The sequence below is a fragment of the Felis catus genome, chromosome A2 (assembly GCF_018350175.1).
Source record: "Felis catus isolate Fca126 chromosome A2, F.catus_Fca126_mat1.0, whole genome shotgun sequence".
NCBI lineage: Eukaryota > Metazoa > Chordata > Mammalia > Carnivora > Felidae > Felis > Felis catus.
In genome coordinates, this window is record NC_058369.1 from 156,401,300 (window position 1) to 156,426,753 (window position 25,454).

The 25,454-nt window shown below is 42.0% G+C and overlaps 1 protein-coding gene across 1 annotated transcript in view; it reads left to right on the plus strand.

The window, feature by feature from the left end:
• Positions 1-25,454, plus strand: part of LOC101094837 (probable maltase-glucoamylase 2) — an 86,763-nt gene that overhangs the window by 20,362 nt on the left and 40,947 nt on the right. The window contains exons 8-23 of the mRNA XM_045052642.1: positions 1,672-1,797; positions 3,884-4,015; positions 4,105-4,203; positions 6,589-6,702; positions 8,050-8,134; positions 10,991-11,108; positions 14,377-14,548; positions 15,311-15,427; positions 16,142-16,296; positions 16,424-16,508; positions 17,889-17,945; positions 18,760-18,884; positions 19,742-19,830; positions 20,629-20,666; positions 22,828-22,995; positions 24,185-24,340. Coding sequence (XP_044908577.1) covers positions 1,672-1,797; positions 3,884-4,015; positions 4,105-4,203; positions 6,589-6,702; positions 8,050-8,134; positions 10,991-11,108; positions 14,377-14,548; positions 15,311-15,427; positions 16,142-16,296; positions 16,424-16,508; positions 17,889-17,945; positions 18,760-18,884; positions 19,742-19,830; positions 20,629-20,666; positions 22,828-22,995; positions 24,185-24,340 — 1,836 coding nt within the window. The remainder of the gene's footprint in view (positions 1-1,671; positions 1,798-3,883; positions 4,016-4,104; positions 4,204-6,588; positions 6,703-8,049; positions 8,135-10,990; positions 11,109-14,376; positions 14,549-15,310; positions 15,428-16,141; positions 16,297-16,423; positions 16,509-17,888; positions 17,946-18,759; positions 18,885-19,741; positions 19,831-20,628; positions 20,667-22,827; positions 22,996-24,184; positions 24,341-25,454) is intronic.

Below are 25,454 nucleotides of genomic sequence, written 5' to 3' on the forward strand. Positions count from 1 at the left end.
TTCATTCAATAAAGAAAAATTTAGGGGCGCCTGGGTGGCGCAGTCGGTTAAGCGTCCGACTTCAGCCAGGTCACAATTTCACAGTCCGCGAGTTGGAGCCCCGCGTCAGGCTCTGGGCTGATGGCTCGGAGCCTGGAGCCTGTTTCTGATTCTGTGTCTCCCTCTCTCTGTGCCCCTACCCCGTTCATGCTCTGTCTCTCTCTGTCCCAAAAATAAATAAACGTTGAAAAAATAAATAAATAAAATAAAGAAAAATTTAGTGAAAAGAAACTATGTCAAAGGGACTGTGCTATTTAGTTTTTATTCAATTTTTACAACAGGAAAGAACTTCAGATACCATTTAGCCTGAACTTCCTGTTATACAGATGAAAAACCTAGGTATAGAAAGATGAAGTGACTTGCTCAATATGACACAAAGTCATGTGACATATGGTCCCAGATACCAGCTAATTTGTAATCAAATAGGGGAAGTCTGACACTGTCTGAAATAATTATAGTAGGAGACACCTTACAATAAGTGCCATTAATGAGGTGCAAAGAAACTGTGTGGGAATTCAGAGGCACTGTCACATGGGAGGGCAGAGGCTTCTAGGGAACAATGTGAAATAGGGCTGTGGCTGAGATTTTCTCGGAGTGTTGTCTTGAGCAACTTGAAGACCTGGACTTTTTTTTTTTAGTTTATTTTTATTTATTTAGAGAGATAGAGAGCAAGCAGTGGGGGGCGCAGAGAGAGAGAGAGAGAAAGAGAGAAAGAGAGAAAGAGAGAGAGAGTCCCAAGCCAACTCTACAATGTCAGCTCAGAGCCTGATAGGGAGCTCAAACTCATAGACCAGGAGATCATGACCTGAGCCAAAGTCAAGAGTCAGATGCGTAACCAACTGAGCCACCCAAGCACCCCTGTAAACCTGGATTTTATTTTATTTTTTTTTTTAATTTTTTTTTTCAACGTTTATTTATTTTTGGGACAGAGAGAGACAGAGCATGAACGGGGGAGGGGCAGAGAGAGAGGGAGACACAGAATCGGAAACAGGCTCCAGGCTCCGAGCCATCAGCCCAGAGCCCGACGCGGGGCTCGAACTCACGGACCGCGAGATCGTGACCTGGCTGAAGTCGGACGCTCAACCGACTGCGCCACCCAGGCGCCCCCTAAACCTGGATTTTAAACATAGTCCAGTGTTCTTTCCGGTAATCACTCATAATCCTATCAATCCTGATTCCTTTTTCCTTAGCACATACCACTATCTGAAATTATATTAGGCATTTATTTATTTCCTTTAATCTCTGTGAGAGCAGGAACTATGTTTGCTTTATGCTGCTATAGCCCAAGCGCCTACATCAATGCTCAGCACATCATAAACATTCAGAAAACATTTACTGAGTGAATGATTATTATTTTTTTCCTTCCAGTATGACACCATTATTCAATCATTTTTGCTAATCCCATTATTTTGTGATGTTGCAGTTGCTGAGAATATGTTTAGGTACTTAGGAAAGAAAGATGTGAGTTGTAGAATTTTGCCAATTACCCTAGGAGATTTCTCTTGACTCTGACATTTTTAGATCTGGGGGCTTTATAGAAGGTGAAATGGAAACAGTGTTTTCTGTGTCAGACATGGTCCTCAAAACAGTAATTTTTTAAATGCTTAGCTGGGCCTGTATCTATTTTTTCAGCTCATTGGACGACCATTCTTGCCTCCCTACTGGAGTCTTGGGTTCCAGCTTAGTCGCAGGAACTATGGCGGCATCAATGGATTGAGGAAAGTTGTGGACCGAAATCGTGGAGCTGGGATCCCATATGTAAGTTGAAACTTCTCTTATCAGTGTAAGACAGCATTTCCTATCTTTTAGTGTTTGCATCTAATTCAATTTATTAGGAACATATACAAAGAGATAGACGGAAAGTTGGATAGATAGATACATAGATAGGGACATCTACTGTCAGAAATTTGCATGCTAAATTACCTATATCATCATCAAAAGAGCTTGGTTTATGGAGTCAGATGGGTATGGTTTTGAATTTTACTTTACTTCTTCCTAGTTCTGTCAGTGTTGGGCTAGTTAATTAACATCTCTGAGTCCTGGTTTCCCCCTTTATAAAATGAGAATGTAAGGCTGACTTCGGTGGACTGATAGTGAGGATTGCCTTACACTTTATGGAAGACAGGCAGCACAGAGGATGAACTGTTGACAAAGTTAGCTGTTATTTTATAAAAGAAAGCAACATCTGGGGTGATATGGCTAATAAGAGCTGATGGCTATAAAAATGACTTAGAATAAGTATCTCATAGTGACCTTGCACATTCCTTTAAGATCTAGCAGACTCTGATATCAAAAGCTCTGTTGTTCCAAAGCTCTGTTTTTGATGTTCAATGTCCACCAGTAAATAGATAATTATTAAGTGTATAATATTTGACAAATTCATCCAGGAGATACATAACGTTATTAGTGAGGTTATCAAAACAATTTATGTTGGGCTAGATCTTTGGAACTGTGTTGCAAGCATATATTTGACTAGGATCCAATTTGGCTGGGATATATTTGGCTTTGGCCTGATCTCAGGACTTTTCAATCCCCTCTCAGGGCAGAAAGGGGAGCAGGCAGAGAGATGAATTTTTCCTGTGAGAAAACATGACCACTGTGTTGTTTTGGAGTAACTGATTATATGTTTCAGTTTAATGCTCCCAAATATGCTGTCTGCAAGCATTCAATTCCAGGAGGAATCAGGCCAGGTCTCAACACATCATTATGATTTTATAAGGTGCTTTCACAATCATGGTTAACCCTCATTTATTGGTATTTGGTACATAAGGTAATGGAGACTCACTGCACAGTTCATAACTTTTCCAAGGCCACTCCAGCTAGCTAAATGGCAGGACCAGGATTCAAAAATAGTGCTTTTGACTACAAGGGGTGTTGGTTTCAATCTATCCCCGTACCTCTGATGGGAAAGGCTTTTCTGAGGTGTTGCTGATTCAGAAACAAATGAGCTTCTCTTCCATGGATTGGATCTTTCCCACCACGTGGTTCCCGAGGACACCTGGGTACTAGCTGACTGCCCTGTGTTAGAACAGATGTGCCACATTGGCAATAGGCCACAAGCCACATTTCCTTCAGGCCTGCAAGCCAGAGCCTTCTAATACACATGAGAAACACTTACTTAAAAGACCTTCGGATGTCTTTGAAGTTGTGGCAGATTGGAAAAAAAAAAAAGAGCAGCTGGGGTCACCTTTGACTCCTATCACCTATCACAAAAGCCCCCGTGGACCCCACCCACCCATGAATACGTCCTGGGGAAATGTCACTCAATCCCTTTGCATTTCAGTCTCCTCCCTGAGAACAACACCTGCCCATCTCAGATTGATAGGCAAACCCTAAAATAATGTGTGTCTGAGAGTTTGGTCAATTAAAGCTCTGCCCTCTGTCATTGATCTTTGTGAGTTATTACTCTAGCAGTTTTATAGAACAAGATGACTGTTTTCTCCTCTTCTGATAGATTCTAGCTTAATGTTTAGGCTCCACGTTTGCACAGTGTTATAACATTATGAATATACTTACCCAAACAGACATTTAAAGCACACCTGTTTTACGTCAAGCATCCAAGCTCTCGAGTTACAGAGATGAACAAGACACAGTCCCTACCATCAAGTTCCCTCCCAAGTTCCTCCCTTATAACATGCACCTGTGAGGAGAGAGAGACAAAACTACAATGTAAGAACACCTGCATCTTTCAGAAGGGGCTTATATACTTCTAGGAGGTAGCCAAGTCCCGGGAGTTTGAGGATCACTGAGAAACACAGCTTCAGTTTTAGTGAGCAAGTACCAGAGCTATGACACCTTCCGTGAGCACAGTGATATTTTCTAACCGGCGGGTTGGATCTTTCAGGACGTCCAGTACTCTGACATAGACTACATGGAAGGGGGAAAGGATTTCACAATTGATAAAGAGGCTTTCCCTCGTCTCGAAGATTTTGCCAAAGACTTGCATGGCCAAGGAATGAAATATGTAATCATGATGGTACGTTCAAACAAATCTGTTGCCTCATTTTTCCTTTCAAAGTGTAAACAAAATTTACAAAAATAATTGTTATCATATTTATTTATTAGCATCCTGGAATATTAAATGACTCTAAATACCAGCCCTATGAGACTGGAAGTGAGAAGAGAGTATGGATCTGGCAGGACAATGAATTTGCCATTGGACAGGTAATTTTGCAAGAAAATCACTAACTTACAGTCATCTGGGGAAGTCAGTACTTTTGTTATGAGAGTGAGTAGAAGGCAGTATCATTACTATTTTCATGGCTTTAGAGGCTTCCTTTAAAATTATTTTTAGACCAATAGATGTCATAGTAAAATAATTAAAATTCTGGGGGATTTAAAAAAATTGAAATATATTTCACATATGACATTGTGTAAATTTAAGGCATACGACGTGTTGATCTGATACGTTTCTATATTGCAGTATGATTGTCATTGTGAAAATACCATTTCTACCACTTCACATAATTATCATTTCTTCTTTTGTGGTGGGAAAACTAATATCTAGTCTCTAAAAAGCTAGCCCCTGAATTCCTAGACTATAGATATTTGAGAAGGAATGTATTATTAGAAGAAAATTCATTTATTCTTAAAGTCCCCCTGCACCCCAATTTCCTTGTCTTTCCCAAGACATTCAGCTATAATAATGCAGCAATATGCTCATAGGCTAATGTGCAACCTAACGTACTTTTCTTTTCCATGAGACTTGTAGGTAGAGCCTAGCCTTCGTTCCAACGTAGCAGTTTTAGGCATTGGAGTAGGCTGATTAGAAGCCTCTTTTCAGAGTACTTGAAATCAAATCATGTAGGCAACTTTTTATTCCAGTTACTTACAGGCTCAGCCCTAGATAATTGGATTATGTGAGGTTTCCTAAAACATACTTAATCTGAAAGTTTATGTGACTGCAAATTGTGTTGCTCCTGGGCAGTTTACTTTTCAAAACTCCTTTTCGGGGTTATCAATGCCCCTTACATAACTGCTCACTGAATTCCTATCTACTTTGTTTACAATACTTAATTCTATGTGTTTTCTTTTTCCTTGGGTCAACCTTCCAGGAAATAGTAGAGAAGTTCCCTTCCTTCCCCAAATCAATGCCTTGCTTGGTTTTGTTTGAAGAAAATTTCTAAAATATCAGGTAGACCAATAATCATCTGTAAGTACAAAATCAGAGGCCATGGTCACATAAACATGATTTTTTTCATCTAAAAAGTAGGTTATCCAGACCTGTGAGTCATTTCAGTAGGACTCATATTTGAGTGGTATACAATTAGTAAGTTGCATGCAATTAGTGGGTGGAGGTTTATTATAAAGGCATTTGGTTAGAATGAAGCTTGCTGGGTCTGCTCTAGATAGAGTGTTGCTGTAGGTGACTTCTTTACCACACTGCCTATTTCCTGAGGTCCAAAATTACCTCTGGTTATTGTTTGTGCCCTATCACCTATTCACTCTTTGGTGCCCTATCAAATAGTTCAATCCATTTAAATTGAGAATTTTAAGCTCTCATCTTGAGGTTTAAGAAGTCTCAGAATTTTATGTATGTGTTTTTTACATTATATATTTATATTTTTATAATATTTATAATATAAACATATACATATAATATATAATATTTATTCATTATATATTCATATATGATATATATTCATTATATATTAATATATAATATATATTATATATATTCATATATATAATATGTTTTCATTACATATATGAATATATATTCATTATATTGCCTGAACATCATCCTAAATCATAACCTATAAATTTGTTGAGAAAAGTAATAAGAATGTAAGCACAAAATCTTGTATCCTATCAGTTCAGGATTTTCAATAATTTGGCTATAAGTTCTATCTTTGTGCTATTTCTGGAAAATGTTGAAAGCTACATTAATAGAAATAGATAGGAAGAGAAGAGAGGATAAGAGATATTGGAACTGAATAAGAAGCACAAAATTCATTTCACCATTTTATTTATTTATTTATTTTTCAGTAAGTTTTTTTTTTTAAATTTAAAGTTGTTAACATAGAATGCAATATTGGTTTCAGCAGAATTCAGTGATTCATCACTTACATACAGCACTCAATGCTCATCACAAATGCCCTCTTTAAATTCATTTCGCCATTTAAAACGATTGTTTATATACCAAAATCAACATATTCTTTATAAACTTTGTTATTCCACACGGGTTTAAATGCTCTTTAATTAACACATTAAATGAATCCAATCATTCGCTCCTGAAATAGTATCTAGTTAGACGTGTGAGAATTTTAAATAGTTCTTCCATCTGGTCTGACATGATGAAATGTTACTTTTGTGTTTTCATAGAAAAAAGACATCTGATAACGTCTCAGTTCTGTGATCAGCAATTGTTCCTTCTCTTTTTACTTCTTTTGGGTTCCTTGCATCTATTTTACTATTTAGTTTTGGGGGACATTTTGATTCTGAAATGATAAGATGCATGGGGCTCCTAACGGAAGAAGCAATAGCCTGCCATCAATGTGTAAGTCACCCACCAGCCACACCAACTGTGGTGCCTTCTTTGTTCTCTAGGGATATCCCGGATTGACGGTCTTTCCTGATTTTAGCAATCCAGTTTGTATTGAGTGGTGGAGAGAGCAGATCAGTGAATTTCATAAAACTCTCGAGTTTGATGGAGTGTGGATTGTAAGTTGTTATTCCCGGATCAAACTTCTTTTGGAAATGGATGTTCCAAGATTTGAGAATGAGTTTTGACCCTGATCTGTAATAAAATAGTCTTCTTGCCTTAGTGCTTAGGGGCGCCTGGGTGGCTTAGTTGGTTACGCGTGGGACTTCGGCTCAGGTCACGATCTCATGGTTTGTGGGTTCGAGTCCCACATCAGGCTCTGTGCTGACAGTTCAGAGCCTGGAGCCTATTTTAGATTCTGTGTTTCCCTCTCTCTCTGCCCCTCCCCAGTTTGTGCTCTGTCACTGTTTCTCATAAATAAATGAATGTCAAAAAAAAATCCTTTTACTTAATGCTGAGCTTCTATGCAGTGAAATAGACCCCTCAAAACCCTGGATTTTAATTCTGGATATGCCACCGACTGATTATGTCTTTTGTGAGAAAGTCTTTTGCTTTCTCGTGGTCTCAGCTTTTTCCTCCATTAACTATCTTTCAATCTAAAAATACTGGTTTATTAGAGGCTATAATTGCTGTTATTTGTTGTACTGCTTCATTAAAATTTAAAGTTAATTAGAGAATGATTTAATGAATCCACTTTATTTTTAAGTGGGGATAGCAGGTGGAGATATTTCTTTGAAACTTGGGAAGTTATCTCTGTTAACAGGATTAGGCATCACCTATTTTTTAATTTTTTAATCCATTTTGAAGAAATAGGTTTGATCTCAATTATATCTTTATGTCCCTCACTGAGTGGAATAAAAGGGGAAATTGTAAAATAGAAACATTCCTCTGTCGTAGGCTTTTTTTAAAAACAATTTTTTTAATGTTTATTTATTTTTGAGAGAGAGAGAGACAAAGCATGAACAGGGGGTAGGGTAGAGAGAGAGGGAGACACAGAATCCAAAGCAGGCTCCAGGCTCTGAGCTGTCAGCACAGATCCCGATGCAGGCCTCAAACTCACGAACTCCGAGATTGTTACCTGATCTGAAGTCGAACACTTAACTGACTGAGCCACCCAGGTGCCCCAAGCGTTATTTTTTTTTTAACACATCACTGAAATAATAACAGCAACAATAACATTTATGGGTAAAAATCAGCCTTTGGGATGGTATTTCCTAATTAACTAATTGAACTCAAGGTATAAAAAGTAAAACGTGCCTGATACCACTGAGAGTTGGAGGGCAGTTTAGGCACAATCTAATCCAAAGGATGAAACAGAGGTCAAGAAAATTTAGGAAGATTACTCAAGACCCCTAAGTCAGTTTTGTAAGAGACCCCAGACGGGCTCCTAGTTCAGGTGACATTCTCAGACAACCAACCCAACTGTAGGTAACCCTTTCCCTTGTGTGGCTTTTGTGTCTTTGCAGGAAATGGATGAAGTATCCAGCTTTCACCACGGGTCCAATCGTGGGTGTGAGTCAAACCACTTGAACGTTCCTCCTTTCACTCCCAGTAAGTTGTCACAAGGCTTGTTGAAAGCAGCCTCAGCAGTACTGGTTGTGGCAGAGCTCAGTCCCACTGTCCTGGAGCACGCGGCCTGCAGCCAGGTGGGCCGCTCCTCTGCTGGAGGCCCTGCCACCACATTGGTCTCTGGCCACCTTTTCTCGATGCAGGAACCGAACCCCAGGGCGAGTGTGTGATGGAGACATGCCTCCCCCACGGGGTTCTGTGTTCTCCCAGCCCCTTTGGGGTTCTTCAGAAAACCTCAAGTCCAAACTACCTTCCATTGAAGTAAAGCTGCAATTTTGTTAATTTTTTTTCCACTCATTAGCCATAATTGAAAGCATCAATAGTCCCAATTAGGTCTCTCTTAATTTTTTTTAATTAAAAAAATTTTTTTAATGTTTATTTATTTTTGAGAGAGAAAGAAAGAGAGACTGAAGGAGGGACAGAGAGAGACACACACACACAGAATCTGAAGCAGGCTCCAGGCTCTGAGCCATCAGCACAGAGCCCGAGGCAGGGCTCAAAGCCACGGAACCATGAGATCACGACCTGAGCCGAAGTCGGACGTGTAACCAACTGAACCACCCAAGTCTCTCTTATTTTTAAGTCTCATTTCTAGTCAAATTTTCCATTCCTGATTTTGAAATTGTGTGTGTGTGTGTGTGTGTGTGTGTGTGTGTGTAACAGCATCGAATAGATTGTGCTGTGGAAACAAGTAAGCCCCAGCATCTAAGTGGATTAACACAATAAACATTTATTTTTTGCTCATATAATACTCCAGCATGAGATGTGTGGCTGTCACTCAAGCAGTGACTCAGGGATCTAGTTACTTCCATTGAGTGGTGCTCCCACCTCAGAGTCCCTTGTTTCTGGCTTCCTGGGTGAAGGAGAGAGACGGTAGAGGGAGTTTTATTGGCCTTGAAGTGAGGTGTGTTCAATTGGCTCACATTTCTTTGCTCAGAAAGCCAATCACATATTCTCAGTTTACCCTGGAGCAAAAGTGTGAAATACAACCTTCGTCTCCCAGGAAGAGAACACAGGCTTGGTGAACATCTGGCCAGTCTCTGCCAGTTTATTCTGGTTTGTCCACTTTCCCTGCACCCTGGACTAAGGTTTACCTGTTTCTTGAGCCCTTTCTGGTCACTGAAAGAGTGGAGAACTTTTTTGGGAGAAATCTTGTCTTCAGATCACTTAACTTCTTGCAAAATCTATTTGCTTGCCCTGTTTACTCTTTATTCATCTCTGCTCGGTCTTTGTTCCCATTTTTTTTTCCCCACTGTGGGTCAGTTTATTATGTTTCCCTTTTAATCTCTTAATATTCTTCTTAGCCAGAACTAAGTTGTTGTGTTGTTGTAGTTTCGTTTTGTTTTGTTCTATGAAAAAAACTGCAATGTCATCCTGTTCTGCCTGCTTCTGGCAAACACCTCACTCCCTACCTCACAGCATTGTGTCTTCCTACCTGTGACTAGCCTCTGCCCCAGAGCTGCTCTGCTTCTCACCTTTTCAGGTTTGGAGAGCACAAACTAGCATGATAAAGACTTAGATATTTACCTTTGACCTTTAGACAGTTGTGGTGTCTTTTCTTTTTTTGTTTCTAATATTTATTTATTTTTGAGAGAGAGAGAGAGCGCGCGAGCAGGAGCACGGGAGGTGCAGAGGGACAGGGGGCCAGAGGATCCGAAACAGGCTCCACACTGGGGCTCGACCTCATGAACGGTGAGATCATGCTCTCAGCCAAAGTCAGCCCCTCAAGCGACTGAACCACCTGGGCGCCCCTGGAGTGTCTTTTCTTATCATGGAAATGGTTGTGAGTCTCATTCCACAGGCTGAGCTGTGCCAAAAATACACATTTCATTATGTTTTGGAATTCAACTTAATTTCTGGTTAAGTTGACCTGGTGGGATTCTGTTGGGCTTGTGGGGAAAACTCAACCTCACGGTTTCCTGGTCCCACTGCTTTCTGGAATTGTACTTCATACTGCAGCCCTATGTCCACAACAGGGCTTCATGAAGGAGGGCTGCTATGTGTCAGTTACTGGTCTACCAGAGAAAAAATAAGGGAAGAACGAGATCCTAGGCTATAAAGCAGAAACTTTTGAGCATTTTAGGGAAAATACAGTCGCAATGGTGATTCTAGAGGCAGGATCTGAGTTCTCATTTGTGAAACCACCCAAACGTCATCTCTCATTTCTTTAAAAAGCCTACCCAGGGGTGCCTGGGTGGCTCAGTCAGTTAAGCGGCCGACTTCAGCTCAGGTCATGATCTCACAGTCCGTGAGTTCAAGCCCCGCGTCGGGCTCTGGGCTGACGGCTCGGAGCCTGGAGCCTGCTTCCGATTCTGTGTCTCCCTCTCTCTGCCCCTTCCCCACTCATGCTCTGTCTCTCTCTGTCTCTCAAAAATGAATAAATGTTAAAAAAAAATTAAAAAAAAAAAGCCTACCCAGCATATGAGTGCCTATAATGGAAGAGTGAAAGCATTTTCCTTTCCACTGTCCCTCATGTCTGTTCCTAACACATTCAGTTCCTCTTGATCAAATACATGTAGAGAAATGTGTGTGTCTTATTTGTATTTAATCTCAGACCAACTTCCTGTGGCAATGAGCTTGTTCCTCAGTTACTCCATCCAGCACCATTTTTTTGTGACCTCAGTGGGCGTGCACATTAATTTTAATGATCTATCTCAGGGGCTTAGTGTAGATCCGTGTAGGAAGCAGCATTTAGGGTAGAATTTAAAATCTGGAAAGGATTTCCTTAGGCGGAGACTGGGTAGGAAGATAGAACAAGGAGGAAGCAAACAATTGGGTGGTTATTTTGTTAGAGCCCATTGACAAGGAAGTGCCTCGCTAATGGGTATTTCCCCACAGGAGTTCTGGACGGCTTCCTTTCTGCAAGAACCCTCTGCATGGATGCAGAATTTCATCAGGGCCTTCACTATGATGTCCACAGCTTGTATGGCTACTCCATGGCAAAAGCTACACACTTGTAAGTACTTGGTTTTCCCCCTAATTCCAGCTTGGGGGAGTTAGGAGGCAGAGGGCTTTCAGAATCTTCCAGAAGTATGTTTTTCAAATATTTTTGTGCTGATAAGGACACAGAAACTCAGATCTTATAGGCTACTAAAGAGCTCTTTTCCTATAGCCCCTTGGTTTCTGTGGGAGATTAGTTTTGATTGGCTTGTGACTAAGGGACTTCATCAGATACTAGTAGGCAGTAAGGTGTAAGGTATTTAGAGCATTCATTTGGAAGCCATCCCTTGCTGAGGTCCTATTACCCAATGTTGCTGTGGTTAACACACTAAGGTTTCCTGAATTGGCAAATAAAGATATAGGACCAAGTTAAAATTGTACTGGACATACTTACACTAAAAATTATCCATCGTTTAAATGAAATTCAAGTTGACCTGAGTGTCCCCTGTTTACCTGGCAATGCTGCATGCAATACTTCTAGCTACTCTCCCCACTGCCTGCCCCAGTCTCCCTCTCCATTCTCCTGTCTGCAAACATATGCTTATCTTTAAAGCCTCTCTTCAGATGTTCATTCTGGAAACCTGCCTGTCGGTTCTAGAAAGACTAGCTCCCTTTTTTTGTGCTACCTTTGTTTGTATTGCAGTAAGCTTAATGTGCAAAAATCTTATAACTTTTAGATAACCCATTTTTTCTTTCTTGCTGGACTGTAAGTTTCTTGAGGGAAAAGCCATGCCTATATCCTTAGCCTGAGGAACAGTGTATACTAAAGATGTGTGTTGAATAGCTGCTGGTCTGAGGGAGAGAAGTCAGGAAGGGCTCCACAGAGGGCCTGGTGAGAGAGGTGAGTTAGACTACACCACTTGTGTTCCTGCTCCATTGTGCCCTCCAGACTTTGAATTATGCTGGATTGTCCAGGTGAGAGAGAGTCCTTGTCCAATAAATGCCAAAGTTTTGATCTCAATAAAAGAAAAGCTTCAGGAAAAAGGACACATTTCTAATTTTGTTATCTTCTCTTTCTGACCTCTGTCTCCCTCACTCTACCTTTCCTGGGAAATAAATTAGATGAATAAGGCTCAGGTTCCTCATCTTGGGAACGGGAGGCTGGGACTGATGTTGGCCAGAGTTTCTTTTAGTTCCGATCTGTTTCAACCCGTAGATGCTTCTAAGAATGGAAAGTGGGTGGGAGAGTGGCTAAGTGACCAGGGTAAGAAAGAATGGGCAGGAAGAGGGAAAGAGAGTTGCAGATTGCTTTATGGCTGGTGTCTCCATGTAATAAAAGTTCTGTAAGATCATGATGGGCTTGGTTCATAGATTCTAATAGCTATGATTAATAGTTAAAAGGTAACTGTGATGGAGAAGGTAGTAAGTGCCTTTCTAAGTTCTCTGGGTCAGACAGAGTGACCTAAGTCCCTGGAAATAAGTGAAACTTGGCCTTTGGATAGGAGGCGGAGTGGTAGAAAAACAAATAAGATGTTTGTTCTGTGGAATCTGAGCATCAGGAAAATTTAAGTCCTAGATCTGATGGCTATTTGGCTCAGCCTTCCTAGAAGTATTGTTTGGGGGCAGTGATTACTGGTCTACCCCAAGAATGAACTTCTCCTCCCTCTAAGCTGAAAGTAGAAAGATCAGATCCCCTCAGAGATCAGGACTGGATGATAAGCAGACCAAACCTGAGGGATAGAAAGGAGAGACTTGAGGATCTCTGAATAAGATTGTCCCTCTGGGCTTGAAAACAGACTTATTTAATCTGTGGTACCATAAAGGTTGGCCTGTAGATAAACCTGTAACCTCAGATAACCTTATCCCTGTTTCAGTTTTACTCTGTACAACCTGAAGGTGTTTCTTTTATGATCCATGACTGCAGCATACAATAAACCCCCTAGTCAGTGGTAATAAAGGCAAAGTACCTGCTCATCGAGAGCCAAGTAGACATGAGGGGTAAGGGTGGAAGAGTGAGTTTTCTCCTTTATGTTACCTTTATCACTTGTTAAATTGTATAAATGGAGGGCTCACTCTTCTAAACCCACCTTCTCTTTCAGAATTTTCTCCCCTCTGCCCTTGTAAGTCATTTGGCATTGATAGACTCCTCATAAGGTGGTCCTCAGAATATGAAGTGGGGAAGAATTGGTGGCTGTGACAGGGTCTGTGAGGAACTTCCCGGTGCCTGCTGGCACACTTGTCTCAGACCACGTACCAAAAGGAAAGGGCTCACAGCAGTTGTGGCCGGGGTGTCACTACCCCATAGTTGTAATTTTGTTTAATATGCGCTCCCTAAAGGGAGGTGTGAGCTGTTTATCAGGGAAGGAGAAAGGAGGGAGAGGCATTTCAAGGAAGTGCCTATGCAAAAGAGTATTCAGAATAAAAGCTAGGAAAAGAGCCGTCATCTAACTACATGTTCTTCCCACCCCATGCTCCCCTCCATCCTGAAGTCTTTATCTTTCTGCACTCCATCTTTTCAATTCCTTTGCTTTCTCTTCTATCTAGTATAGATATTTGTATATCTAGTATAGGTATTTGTATTTGGATTGCATTTAACTTTATAAAGAGTATCATATGTCATCATAGTCATAGGTATGATGACACTATGTCATCATAGTATAGGTATAGTATTTGTATATCTAGTATAGGTATTTGTATTTGGATTGCATTTAACTTTATAAAGAGTATCATATGTCATCTTTTGAGACTCACTGATCTCATATTAATTAAGATTTCCCAACATTGAGAACTGCTAATGATAAGTTCTGAAGCTTTTGAGGAACCCCGGTGCCTGGAGCCCAGGTGGTATACAAACTATCCTCCTAGACCAGCACGAGCTACGGAGTTTCAACATGAACTGGTGTTATACTAAACAGGATGATATATGTATGGGCAGCAAAGCATGGAAACAAGGGCCATTGGAAAATCTCTGTCTGGAGGGAGAAGACGGAGCCAAGGACCCAAGGCACGGTTCCAGTGTCTTGTCGACCAGAAGGGTCAGAGGCACAACCAGATCCAACAAGATGAAGAAAGCATAATCAAGAGGACAGGAGTCTAGAGACATTTCTTAGGGCGGGGGGTGGGGGCTGGACTATAGAGGTTTGTGCTGTCTTACATGAAGTCTAAAACCTTATTCAAAAGTGGGAAAGAAGCTCTTAACAATGCTAAACTAGTTTGCTCACCTAGCTTATGATGCCCTGATGCTTTTTCTGTTTGGTTGGAAAGTCCATTGCTGCCCTTGGATATAGGTGAGTCCTAGACATTCACAGCTCACTTCACATTCAATTGATTGTGTTCCTTTTCAGGGCCATGGAGGGTATCCCCTTAAACAAAAGTAGCTTCATCTTATCCCGTTCTACTTTTGCTGGGTCTGGCAAGTTTGCTGCTCATTGGTTGGGAGACAATGCAGCCACATGGGATGATCTCCGATGGTCCATCCCTAGTATCCTTGAGTTCAACCTATTTGGTATCCCCATGGTGAGTTTTCCTCTTAACCAAGGAAACTTAACTTTTTCTCCTTTGGCATTCTTTCCATTACTAGTCTTTGAGGTGTCTGAAAACCAAGAAGCATATATGTCTCTGTGTGGTATGTATTAGAAAATTCATTTTTAGGAAGGAAAAAAAAAGAGGTTAGAGTGGGAGAGAGACACACATAAGAGACTCTTAAAAACTGAGAACAAACTGAGGGTTGATGGGGGGTGGGAGGAAGGGGAGGGTAGGTGATGGGTATTGAAGAGGGCATCTTTTGGGATGAGCACTGGGTGTTGTATGGAAACCAATTTGACAATAAATTTCATACATTAAAAAAAAAGAAAATTCATTTTTATATGTGGCATGAACTGTCTTTTGAAGATGCATGGTAAAACTTTATCAGTGGATAGTCATCCATGGAATCTCTGAAGTTAGGATAGAGACACCATGAGTAAAATATATTAACATCACAGAAAATGTCCATCAGCAAAGCATCAGTGAATAGCAAAGGATGAAATTGGGAGCTGAATATTGAGGATGAGCCCTTGATATACCACCAATCAGTCTTCCTCTTGTCAGCTGATTCATGATGCACATTTGCTGCTTTCTTCCATTTGGCTGGGGGCTGGCCCTGAAAGCCTGGAGAACCCCTTTAAACATGGAATGGTGGAAATAAAAAAGATTTTGTCCCCTTACTACATAGGTATACAATCACTGCTGTCTCCTCTCTCACTGACCACTGTACTTGTATGTGTGCTAAATCTCCAGGTAGGTGCCAACATCTGTGGTTATACAAAAAATGTCACAGAGGAGCTCTGCAGAAGGTGGATGCAGCTTGGAGCCTTTTATCCACTATCAAGGAATCATAATGGGCCTGAGTTTGTGGTAAGGTCTCCAAGTGAAGGGATGGAAACTTCTTGGATTGTCTAATCTAGTTGTCCTCAAAGAGGATTGCAGAAAATCCTACAGGTTGGCCCTCAAGTGCAGAAGGAGAATAGATAAATTTGGGGTCATAGGCCCAAAGAGCAGAATATTGGGATAAGGGTATATGGGAAGGAATATATACATATTGAGTGATTTTATTGTGATTTATATTGATTTTTCTTTTACCCACCAACAAAGGTGAGAAGAGGTGTTAGAGTTTCTGTGGTGCTATTATGTCTGTCACTACCTTTTATAAGATGGGACCATTGGAGTCCACTGGTACTATGAAGTACTATGAGGAACCTCAAGGTATAAAATAAATTAGATCAGCTCTGAAGGGAGCAGGACCCTCTATAACCCTTTTATCTTCATGGTTACCTCCATGGGCTTCTTTATCACCCTTGCGGCTGCCATAGACTGGGATCATAAGACACCTGTCAAATTTAAACTCTGCCACATGTTTGCAGTTTACATTGGTAAAACCATTAATCTTTGATACTGTTTTTTCATCTATGATGAAGAAGCAGGACCAAGATCCTTATAGTTTGGGGAACCCTTTGCTATCTTCCAAGGTGGAGACCATAGCTACTTTTGTCTGAGAAAGCTTCTTATCATAAGGGAGCAAACTTTCAATACACAATGGAAGTATCTAATATTTGCTTCCTTCTCTCCTAGGATCAGGATCCTGTTGCCTTTGGCAGCCACTCTCTGCTGGTGAATTCCTCCAAACATTATCTGAACATCCGCTACACTCTACTCCCCTATCTCTACACCCTTTTCTACCGAGCTCACACCCGGGGAGACACCGTGGCAAGGCCCCTTGTCCATGAGTGAGTTTCCTGACCCACCAAGAGTCCCTCTCAGATCCTGATCTCACCTGGTTAGTCAGGATCTTGTTGCCATCTAGTGTGCTGTTGTTCTGTATTGGAGGTTTCATCTGCCTTCTCTGTTTTCTAGGTTCTACCAGGACCCAGCTACATGGGAGGTACACGAGCAGTTCTTATGGGGGCCTGGACTTCTCATCACACCTGTTTTATATGAGGTATCTTTATAATCTGAACAATAGTGTGGAATATCACATTTGTCCTCATGGCTCTCTGGCTGGATAAGCTCAGTCCTGAGTGTCTATAGCTGTGTTTAAATATCAATACAAATATGAATGAGAGAAAGATTATGAAAGTTTGGAAATTAGAAAAATAGTAATTCTTGGTCCACTGCGTCACCAAGCAAAACAATTTCCATTTTGTAAAATTACATTAAAACTTGTTTTCTTAAGCCTATGGCCATGCATTGACAGGGGCTTTAAATGCATTTTTATATGCCTTTAAATGCCATGGGAGTTTCAGCTGGCCATCTGTCTGTACTTCCCTTTGACCAAAGGTTGTGTGCTCTTGGGGTTGGATCGGGAAAAGAGAAGAGGTGAGAGAGAGAAACAGGGAGGGAGAGAGGTCTGGACAAGGGGAGGGTGTTACCCTGGAGACCATATATATGAAGGACCACACATACCCTTCCTAAGTATGAGTGGGGAAGTGTGGGGGAGGAATCAGGATTATGCTGGCCATTTTATAAACATGAAAGATCACCACTGTATTCATGTCAAAGACCCATCTCTGGGCAGATGCTGGGCAGCAGGCAGTCCTACTGGAAGGTTCTCCTAGAGGTTTGGCTGTTTCAGTCTCCTCCCATCCATCAGACTACACAAGTAGCTCAGTGAAAGAACTTTCTATGCTTCTCTTGGGAAGTTCCAGAGCCTTGAAGAAAAACTTATTTATTTGTTTTTAATATGAAATTTATTGTCAAATTGGTTTCCATACAATATCCAGTGCTCATCCCAACAGGTGCCCTCCTCAATGCCCATCACCCACATTCCCCTCCCTCCCACCCCCCGTCAACCCTCAGTTTATTCTCAGTTTTTTTTTTATTTTTTTTTTCAACGTTTATTTATTTATTTGGGACAGAGAGAGACAGAGCATGAACGGGGGAGGGGCAGAGAGAGAGGGAGACACAGAATCGGAAACAGGCTCCAGGCTCTGAGCCATCAGCCCAGAGCCTGACGCGGGGCTCGAACTCACGGACCGCGAGATCGTGACCTGGCTGAAGTCGGACACTTAACCGACTGCGCCACCCAGGCGCCCCTATTCTCAGTTTTTAAGGGTTCTTATGGTTTGCCTCCCTCCCTCTCTAACTTTTTTTTTTCCTTTCCCTCCCCCATGGTCTTCTGTTCAGTTTCTCAGGATCCACATTTTAATTTCTGGGCACAACTCTGCTCTCAGTAAACTGCCCAACTTTCTAAGTATCTGTATTTGCACTTGTAGAATGGAATGATCCCAACCATCTCTCAAGATGGCACAGACAAACATATGAGGCATTGTGTAAACTGTAAGGGGTGTGCTGATGTTGCTCATTGTTGGGGTTTCCCTAGGGTGTGGACCAAGTGAAGGCATACATACCGGATGCCGTGTGGTACGACTATGAGACAGTAAGTAAGGCAGCCCCGCTTGGGTCAGAGACCAGCCTCTAGCAGAGGGCATTTCTAAGGCAATGGTCCTGGTAGCTTGGGGGAGGATAACAGTGCAATGCTTTAACTTTAGTTGATAGAGAGTACTTCTCTGTGAAGAAGGTCTTTCTAGACATACTATGAAATGTGCATAACTGGGGTAGGTTTAGAGGAATTTTCATTTTATGAACCTGGTTACTCTGCAGCTGTGAGAACTAGTAATTGGCTGGAGGCTGTGATACCCTAGTGAATGAAAGCCCAATTGTGGAATCACCGCATGGTACAATATAAAGAAATAGGGCAGATTTGAGTCTCAGATCTGCTATCTACTTTAATTATGCCTTGGGCAATCCTTCGCTTTTGGGGGTCTCTGCTTTCCTTTTTTTTTTGTTTCAAGTTTTTATTTAAATTCCAATTAGTTAATATATAGTGTAATATTGTTTGGGGAGTAGAATTTAGTGATTCATCACTTACGTATAACACACAGTGCTCATCCCAACGAGTGCCCTACTCAATGCCCCTCACCCAGTCAGCCCATCCCGCCATCCAACACCCCTCCAGCAACCCTCAGTTTGTCCTCTGTGGTTAAGAGTCTGTTTTATGGTTTGCCTGTCTCTTCTCACCCCCCATATGTTCATCTGTTTCGTTTCTTAAATTCCACATATGAGTGAAATCATATAGTATTTGTCTTTCTCTGACTGATTCATTGCAAATGAGGTGACTGAACTAAATGATCTCCACAGTACCTCCTAGTCCAACAGTCCATTATGTGCTCTGTCCTCATTCCGTTGGTTAGGGAGTAGCTATCCAGTGGAGGAAACAACTGGTAGAGATGCAGCTACCACCCGATAGGATTGGACTTCACCTCCGTGGGGGCTTCATATTTCCCACCCAGCAGCCCAGCACAACCACAGAGGCCAGGTAAGCTCCTCCCTCATTCTTCTACGGTGTGACTGCTCTGACGCTTCAAGGGGAGTGTGTTATGGGGCAGGCAAATGGACACTAAATGTGGACAGATCGTGGGAAAACATCTCCAGTCAGTAATCCATCTCCCCTCAAGGTCAGCCCTCAAGTGGCACCTTCGTGTTCATTTAGTGGGTAAGGTAGCCTCAGCTCCTCCATGTTTCTAGAGCCTTTCACTTGGGGACTGAATCGGATTTTAGGAACAGTCAAAACAGTCATTCGTGAGGATTTCCCTATGGCCAGCAACTGTCTCCAAGTAGATTCCCTTAGGCATGAGAGAATGCAAGGTAAATAGGTGGTAAGTGTTATCACATGGAAGTCAACATAGCTTCCAGGGTCAAGAGTCAGAAAGTTCAGGTTCAGGCTCCAGCTCTATTACACATTAGATGTATTGCCATGGACAACCTACTTTCTGTGTTGCTGCCTATCACTAGTCAACTGGGGATGACAATGGTTTGAGTTTTTAGTGTTATCATGCAGGTTAAATGAAAATATAGTAGACATGGTTTATTGTCCATAGGGCACTTAGAAGAATGCTTGGCACATGGCAAGCACCCAGTAAGTGCTGATTATTAGTAGTATTGCAAGCCCAGTCTTTGGCAGGAATGGCTTCCTTCTACCATTGTTATGCTCATTCACAACCAGCCTCTGTTGTCTACCCACACCCAACTTCTGTGTTTCCATACAGTGTCAATATCTACTCCATTTCTGGGATAGACTCTGAGTTCATCTGTCCCTAAGGCATAAAAGGGGTTGGTTGAACATAGTTCTATGTCTTCTTCATTCTCTGAAAATTGAGGGTTGCTCTTTCACAGTCGGAAGAATCCCCTGGGACTCATTGTTGCCTTGGACTATAAGAGAGAAGCGAAGGGAGAGCTGTACTGGGATAATGGTGAATTCAAAGGTAGGCTTCCCTCTGGTGCCCTCCCTGGGGTTCTCAGTGGAAAGTAGTCATTGTAGGCTGTCCAGAATGGCACTAACCCTGTTATCATCAGTGTTTGCTTCTGTAGCTTGGAACCGATTTATTCTGAAAGTTCAGTTAGCCAAGCACAATGCATTAAAATAGACTTCAGATGAGCAACTTGTATGTTATTGACTCTACCAAAGTGACACACATTATTTGGTTTAGCTTAATTACTCTCTTCTCTGGGTATCATTACCAATACCAAATAATACGTTTTGTAAATAGATTTGTAAAATATTGCTTTGATTACTGTCAAGGCGGAGTATCTAATTTGTGTAGTGTGATTTTCCACTGTAAGATTTCCATAGAGGTAACCGACAAAAGCTTATGTGTGGCCTGTGATTATATAAAAGCCGTGCCCTGCATACGATTAGCATTTCTTAATATTCATTGGCTATTTATTATTGAACTGTATATAGAGGATATAAAGATGGATGAGCTGTAGACATTGCCCCCGAGGAACTCCTGGTCCAGCAGGATAGATACAGTGTGCATGCGGATGACTATAAGTGGAGGTCACCATGTTTGAAATGCCAGCAAAATGGCACGACAAAGTACCATGGGAGCTCAGAGGGGGATGCAATTAGTGCTGGTAGAAGCGGTCCAAGAAACTTGGAGGCTTGAGAAAAATGGGCAGAACTTGGGGAAGCAGAGGTATTCCACATGAAGAAGAAAGCATGACCGCACAGCTCCTCTGCTTCCTATAATAACAGGTACCCTTCTGTCTTTCTCTTTTAGATGAAAAGTATATTCTGTATGATTTTTCTGTCGCTTCTGTAAGTACTGTTACTGAGGAGCACACAGGTGTGCATCCTTTTCTGTGATTGCTTCTTGAGTTTTCGGTTTGCTGTGATGCTTGGTGATGTGGAACAGAGACAGGGCTTGTGACAATCCCAGAAAAAATTAGAGTTAAAATGATAGTTTTTAATCTATGTTAGATATATAAATAAGTTTATCAAATATCAGTATGACTTCAGTGAAGAACTTGGATTTTTCTGGAAAAAAAATTCTTACCTCTGAGTCTGATAGGATGAGTCCTAGCTTCCGGGATGTGTACTTGGTGGGGTGCAAGCATGTGTGGGATGTAGGTAGGGGCACGGGGCCTGTTGGAGGTTCTTCCATAATGGTCCTCTTTTCCAGCCCCTAAAACTTGGGCACAGGTATTAAGTGGTGGTTTTGAGAGGTTGGAAGATACAGAAAGATACAGAACATTACTTGCCTCATCTCTCTCCCGAGGGGACCAAGAGGAAGAAAGGCAGTGATGGTAGCAGGTCATATGAGAATTCTAGTTGGATTCTCTTAGAAGTCTGTGCATGGGTAGGGATTTCTTTTTTCTTTTCTTTTCTTTGTAATGTTTATTTATTTTTGAGAGACAGATCATGAGCAGGAGAGGGGCAGAAAGAGAGGAAGACACAGAATCCAAAGCAGGCTCCAGGCTCTGAGCTATCAGCAGAGAGCCTGACCCAGGGCTTGAACCCATGACCCATGAGATCATGACCTGGGCTGAAGTTGGACGCTTAACTGACTGAGCCACCCAGATCCCCCTATGGATTATGCTTTTTGGTGTCCACTCTAAGGACTCTTTGTATCCCTAGATCTTGAATATTTTCTCCTGTATTTTTCCCCCAAATTTTGAGTTTTACCTTTAAGTCTGTGAACTGCCTTGAGTTAATTTTTTTAATGTTTATTTATTTTTGAGAGATAGAGACACACAGACAGAACGCAAGTGGGGGAGGGGCAGAGAGAGAGAGGGAGACACAGAATCCAAAGGAGGCTCCAGGTTCTGAGCTGTCAGCACAGAGCCTGACGCGGGGCTTGAACTCATAAACTGTGAGATCATGACCTGAGCCAAAGTCGGATGTTCAACAGACTGAGTGACCCAGGTGCCCCTGCTTTGAGTTGATTATTATCAAGATGTGAGGTTTAGGTACAGGTTCTCCTTGGGGCCTCTGGATGGCCCACTGCTCCAGCACCATTTGTTGAAAAGGCTCCCTTTTCTCCATTGCATTGTTTTTACACCTTTGCAAAAAAATCATTTGTGGATTGCCTAGTCTTTTTAAACATCAAAGTGTCCCCGTTTTTTTCCTTCAGTCTTTAGTCCCACCTTGGTTAGAGGTCAAGTACATCACTTTGAACTGTGGCTCCCCGGGTAGGTGGTCTGCCTCCCTTGGCCTCAGTCTTCTCATCTGAAGAATGGGGCTCACGGTGGCTTTAGCCTCATAGCTTCCTGTCAGAATTCAATGAGATGCTTAGTACCATGCCTGGCACACAGTAAGGGTTCAGAAATTTCAGCTCTTATTATCATTAAAATAAAAAGAAAGAGTCGTCTAGGCCCTCTTTGTGTGTATGTGTATGTCTTCACCTTTGTGTGCCCACAAGTCTCTATGCGTAATCATGTCTTTTTGTCTGTTTTATGAGTACCCATAGTGTCACTTGGAAATTCTGTGATGTCCAGAATGTATTTCCTGAGTAATAGAATCGATAAATAATCAGTGAACCCAAACAAACATGAAATGTTACTGAAAGATTGAAGACTGTTAAGAGTCTGGGTTAACAAATTCCCTGGGGATGATCAACAGGCACCAATTAGAACTCCAGAGATAGGGGAGCCTGGGTGGCTCAGTAGGATAAGCGTCCAACTCTTGGTTTCGGCTCAGGTCATGATCTCACGGTTCTTGAGTTCGAGCCCTGCTTGGGGCTCTGCGCTGACCGTGCAGAGCCTGATTGGGATTCTCTGTCTCTCTCCCTCTCTTTCCCTCTCTCTCTGCTCCTCCTGTGTGTTCTTTCTCTTTCAAAAATAAGTAAATAAACTTAAAAAAAATAACTTCAGAGATAAAGGACATAGCTTAGATGTCAGAAAGAAAATTGTTGAGTGGTATTTGGTGATATACCGGGTTTCTAAGTAGATGTGTGTTGTTTCTTTTTTTTTTTTTCCAGAACCGTCTACAGGCAAAGGTTATAAATAATAACTATACGGACCCCAACAACCTCACGTTTACAGACATCATAATCTTGGGAATGGACAAGCAACCTATGAATTTCACTGTTTCATTGAAGAATTCTTACAGGCCCATTTTAAATGTTACCTACAATGTTTCATCAAAGGTACGAGATTGTTCCCTCCTTTCAGGGCCCTTATCGAAAGCCCCGGCCTAAGGTTCTTCCAGACTGCTCTCCCTTGCTCTTTTGACCTTCAGCAGTTACTGGCTCACTGCAAAATCTATGCCATCGCAGGGAAGTTGCTGAAGGAGAATCCTATGCATGCTCAATATGGACTCCTGAGCTTTCTTTGCATTATAATACTGCAGAAGGCAGAGACGGCAGTTCTTCTCTGGGCAGATTTAAAACTAGACCTGCTGATCCCAGATGTGATGTGGTCAAAATATGATTCAATACTTTGGCCTAGCCCTGGAGAGTATTCACACATTTGTCCTCCCATTTGAGTTAAAGACGCTCTTTGCTTCAGACACAAAGATATAGGTGTAAAAGGTATAAAAGGTATAAAGGTATAAAAGACACGCTAATTTTATACCATCATAGAAAATGAGAGTTGAATAAAATACAAGGGGTAATCCAGTTCTGCTCTTATTGAAGGAGTCCCTTACACGATAATCTCTGACAAAAGATTCCAACTGTTAGTTGAGTATTTCAGGCACCAGGAAATCCACTATTTCTTAGGGCAGCCCCCTTCCATTTTGACAACGCATATAGCTAACAGTACGAGCCTGGTTTCTCGAATGAGGCAGGATGGGGTTCCAGTCTTAGCTCCACTGTCCCCTAGCTGTGAGATCTTGGGCAAAGAAAGCATTAAGCCCCTCTACACCTCATTTTTGATCTTGTAAGATGGAGGTAGCCGTAGTATTTGCAGCATAGCATCACCTTCTAGGATTGATAGAAATAATGCATACAAAGTGGTTGTCACGGTGCTTGGCCCATATAAATGCTCAGTGTAGTTTTAGTTTGTGTGTTTACTGCCATCATTATTAAAAGGTATGCACACCACACCCAGGGGGCAAAGTCTGAAAAAGACAGCCCTGCCTGTGATCTGTGCAGCCCTTCCCATTCAGTATCCCACAGTGACTCCACGAAGTGAGAAATGTCAGGAATAAGCCAAGTCCATTTTCCTGACGGGGAGGTCAAAAGCCCCAGAGGGTAAAAGCTAATGTTCCAAATATCCCATGACAAAGTGGTGTTGGATGAACTGGTATTGAATGAAGATCATCAGGGAAGGACATTAACCAGGTGGCTCAACCTCACCTCGTTTGTCACCACAGCCTCCTTTCTCCTCCCTCAGGTGGTGAAGATTACTGATCTCAAGGGACTGGTACTTGGACAAGAATTCTCCATTAAATGGGAACTTCCAGTCAGTGACCTGGAGAAATTCAACTGCTACCCTGATGAGCCCCCCCTCACTCTGGAGCATTGCAGGAAGCGGGGCTGCCTCTGGGAGGTAATGATCTGGAACACATCACCACAGTGAGCGGGAAGTTGTAAAAACTGCCCCACGAGTAATTAGACACCTAGAAAACACTTTCCGAATGATGATGGGTTGAACGGTAATCATCCTTCAGAAGGAAACTGACACTCTGTCAACCGATGAATTATTTTGCCAATTCTGTGTGATAGGTGACCAGTGTTTTCCTCAGATATCCTGAATCCAAATATACTTATTGCCACTCTGGCTGTCTCTTTCCTCCAACCACAGCATTAAAAACCCCACTTTTATTTTAAATACATCCATGATACATTGGGTATGCATTGTGTATGGAGTCTTTTAAGCGATTCTTTCCCATCTATGAGCGGGTCCATGCAGGAAGGTAAGACTGTTTCTCATCACTTGAAAAACAGAGAGAATGAAAGTCAGAGAAAATAAGTGACTACCCCAAGATCACAATGGGGGCCGTGAGGGCAGTGGGGGGCGGAACCCTGCCTGAGATTCCAGTCTCCAGATCAGGCTTTCTGCTGACACTTCCCTGTTCACCCAGGGGAGGAAGCCAATGGGCATGTATTTTTAAATGGGTGTATTCATTTGCTGGTGCTGTCATAACAAAGTACTACACACTGGGTGACTTAGAACAACATAAATTTGTTATCTCAGACTCCAGGGAGCTAGAAATCTGAGATCAAGATGTCAGTAAATATGGGTCCCTCTGAGAGAAGGGAGGGAGACTCTGTCTATGCCTTTCTCCCAGCTTCTGGTGGTTGTCTGGCACTGTCTGGTCTTCCTTGGTTTATAAAAAAACATCGCCCTTGATCTCTGCCTTCATCCTTACATGGCCTTCTCACTGGGGGCAGATCTGTGTCCAAATGTCCCCTTTTAATAAGGACGGCAGTCATCTTGAATTAGGCCTATTCTAATGATCTCATTTAACCTGATCATCTGCAAAGACCCTATTTCCAAATAAGGTCACTCTAACAGATACCAGAGTAGGACTTCATATCTTGGGTGGGGTGGGTGGGGGGGCATAACTCAACCCATAATAATGGGCATGGTGTAAGAGACTCAGGCTGCGTGAACCAACTTCCTTGGTAATTAGGTCCTTGAAGTGTGGGTGTTAGAGGCT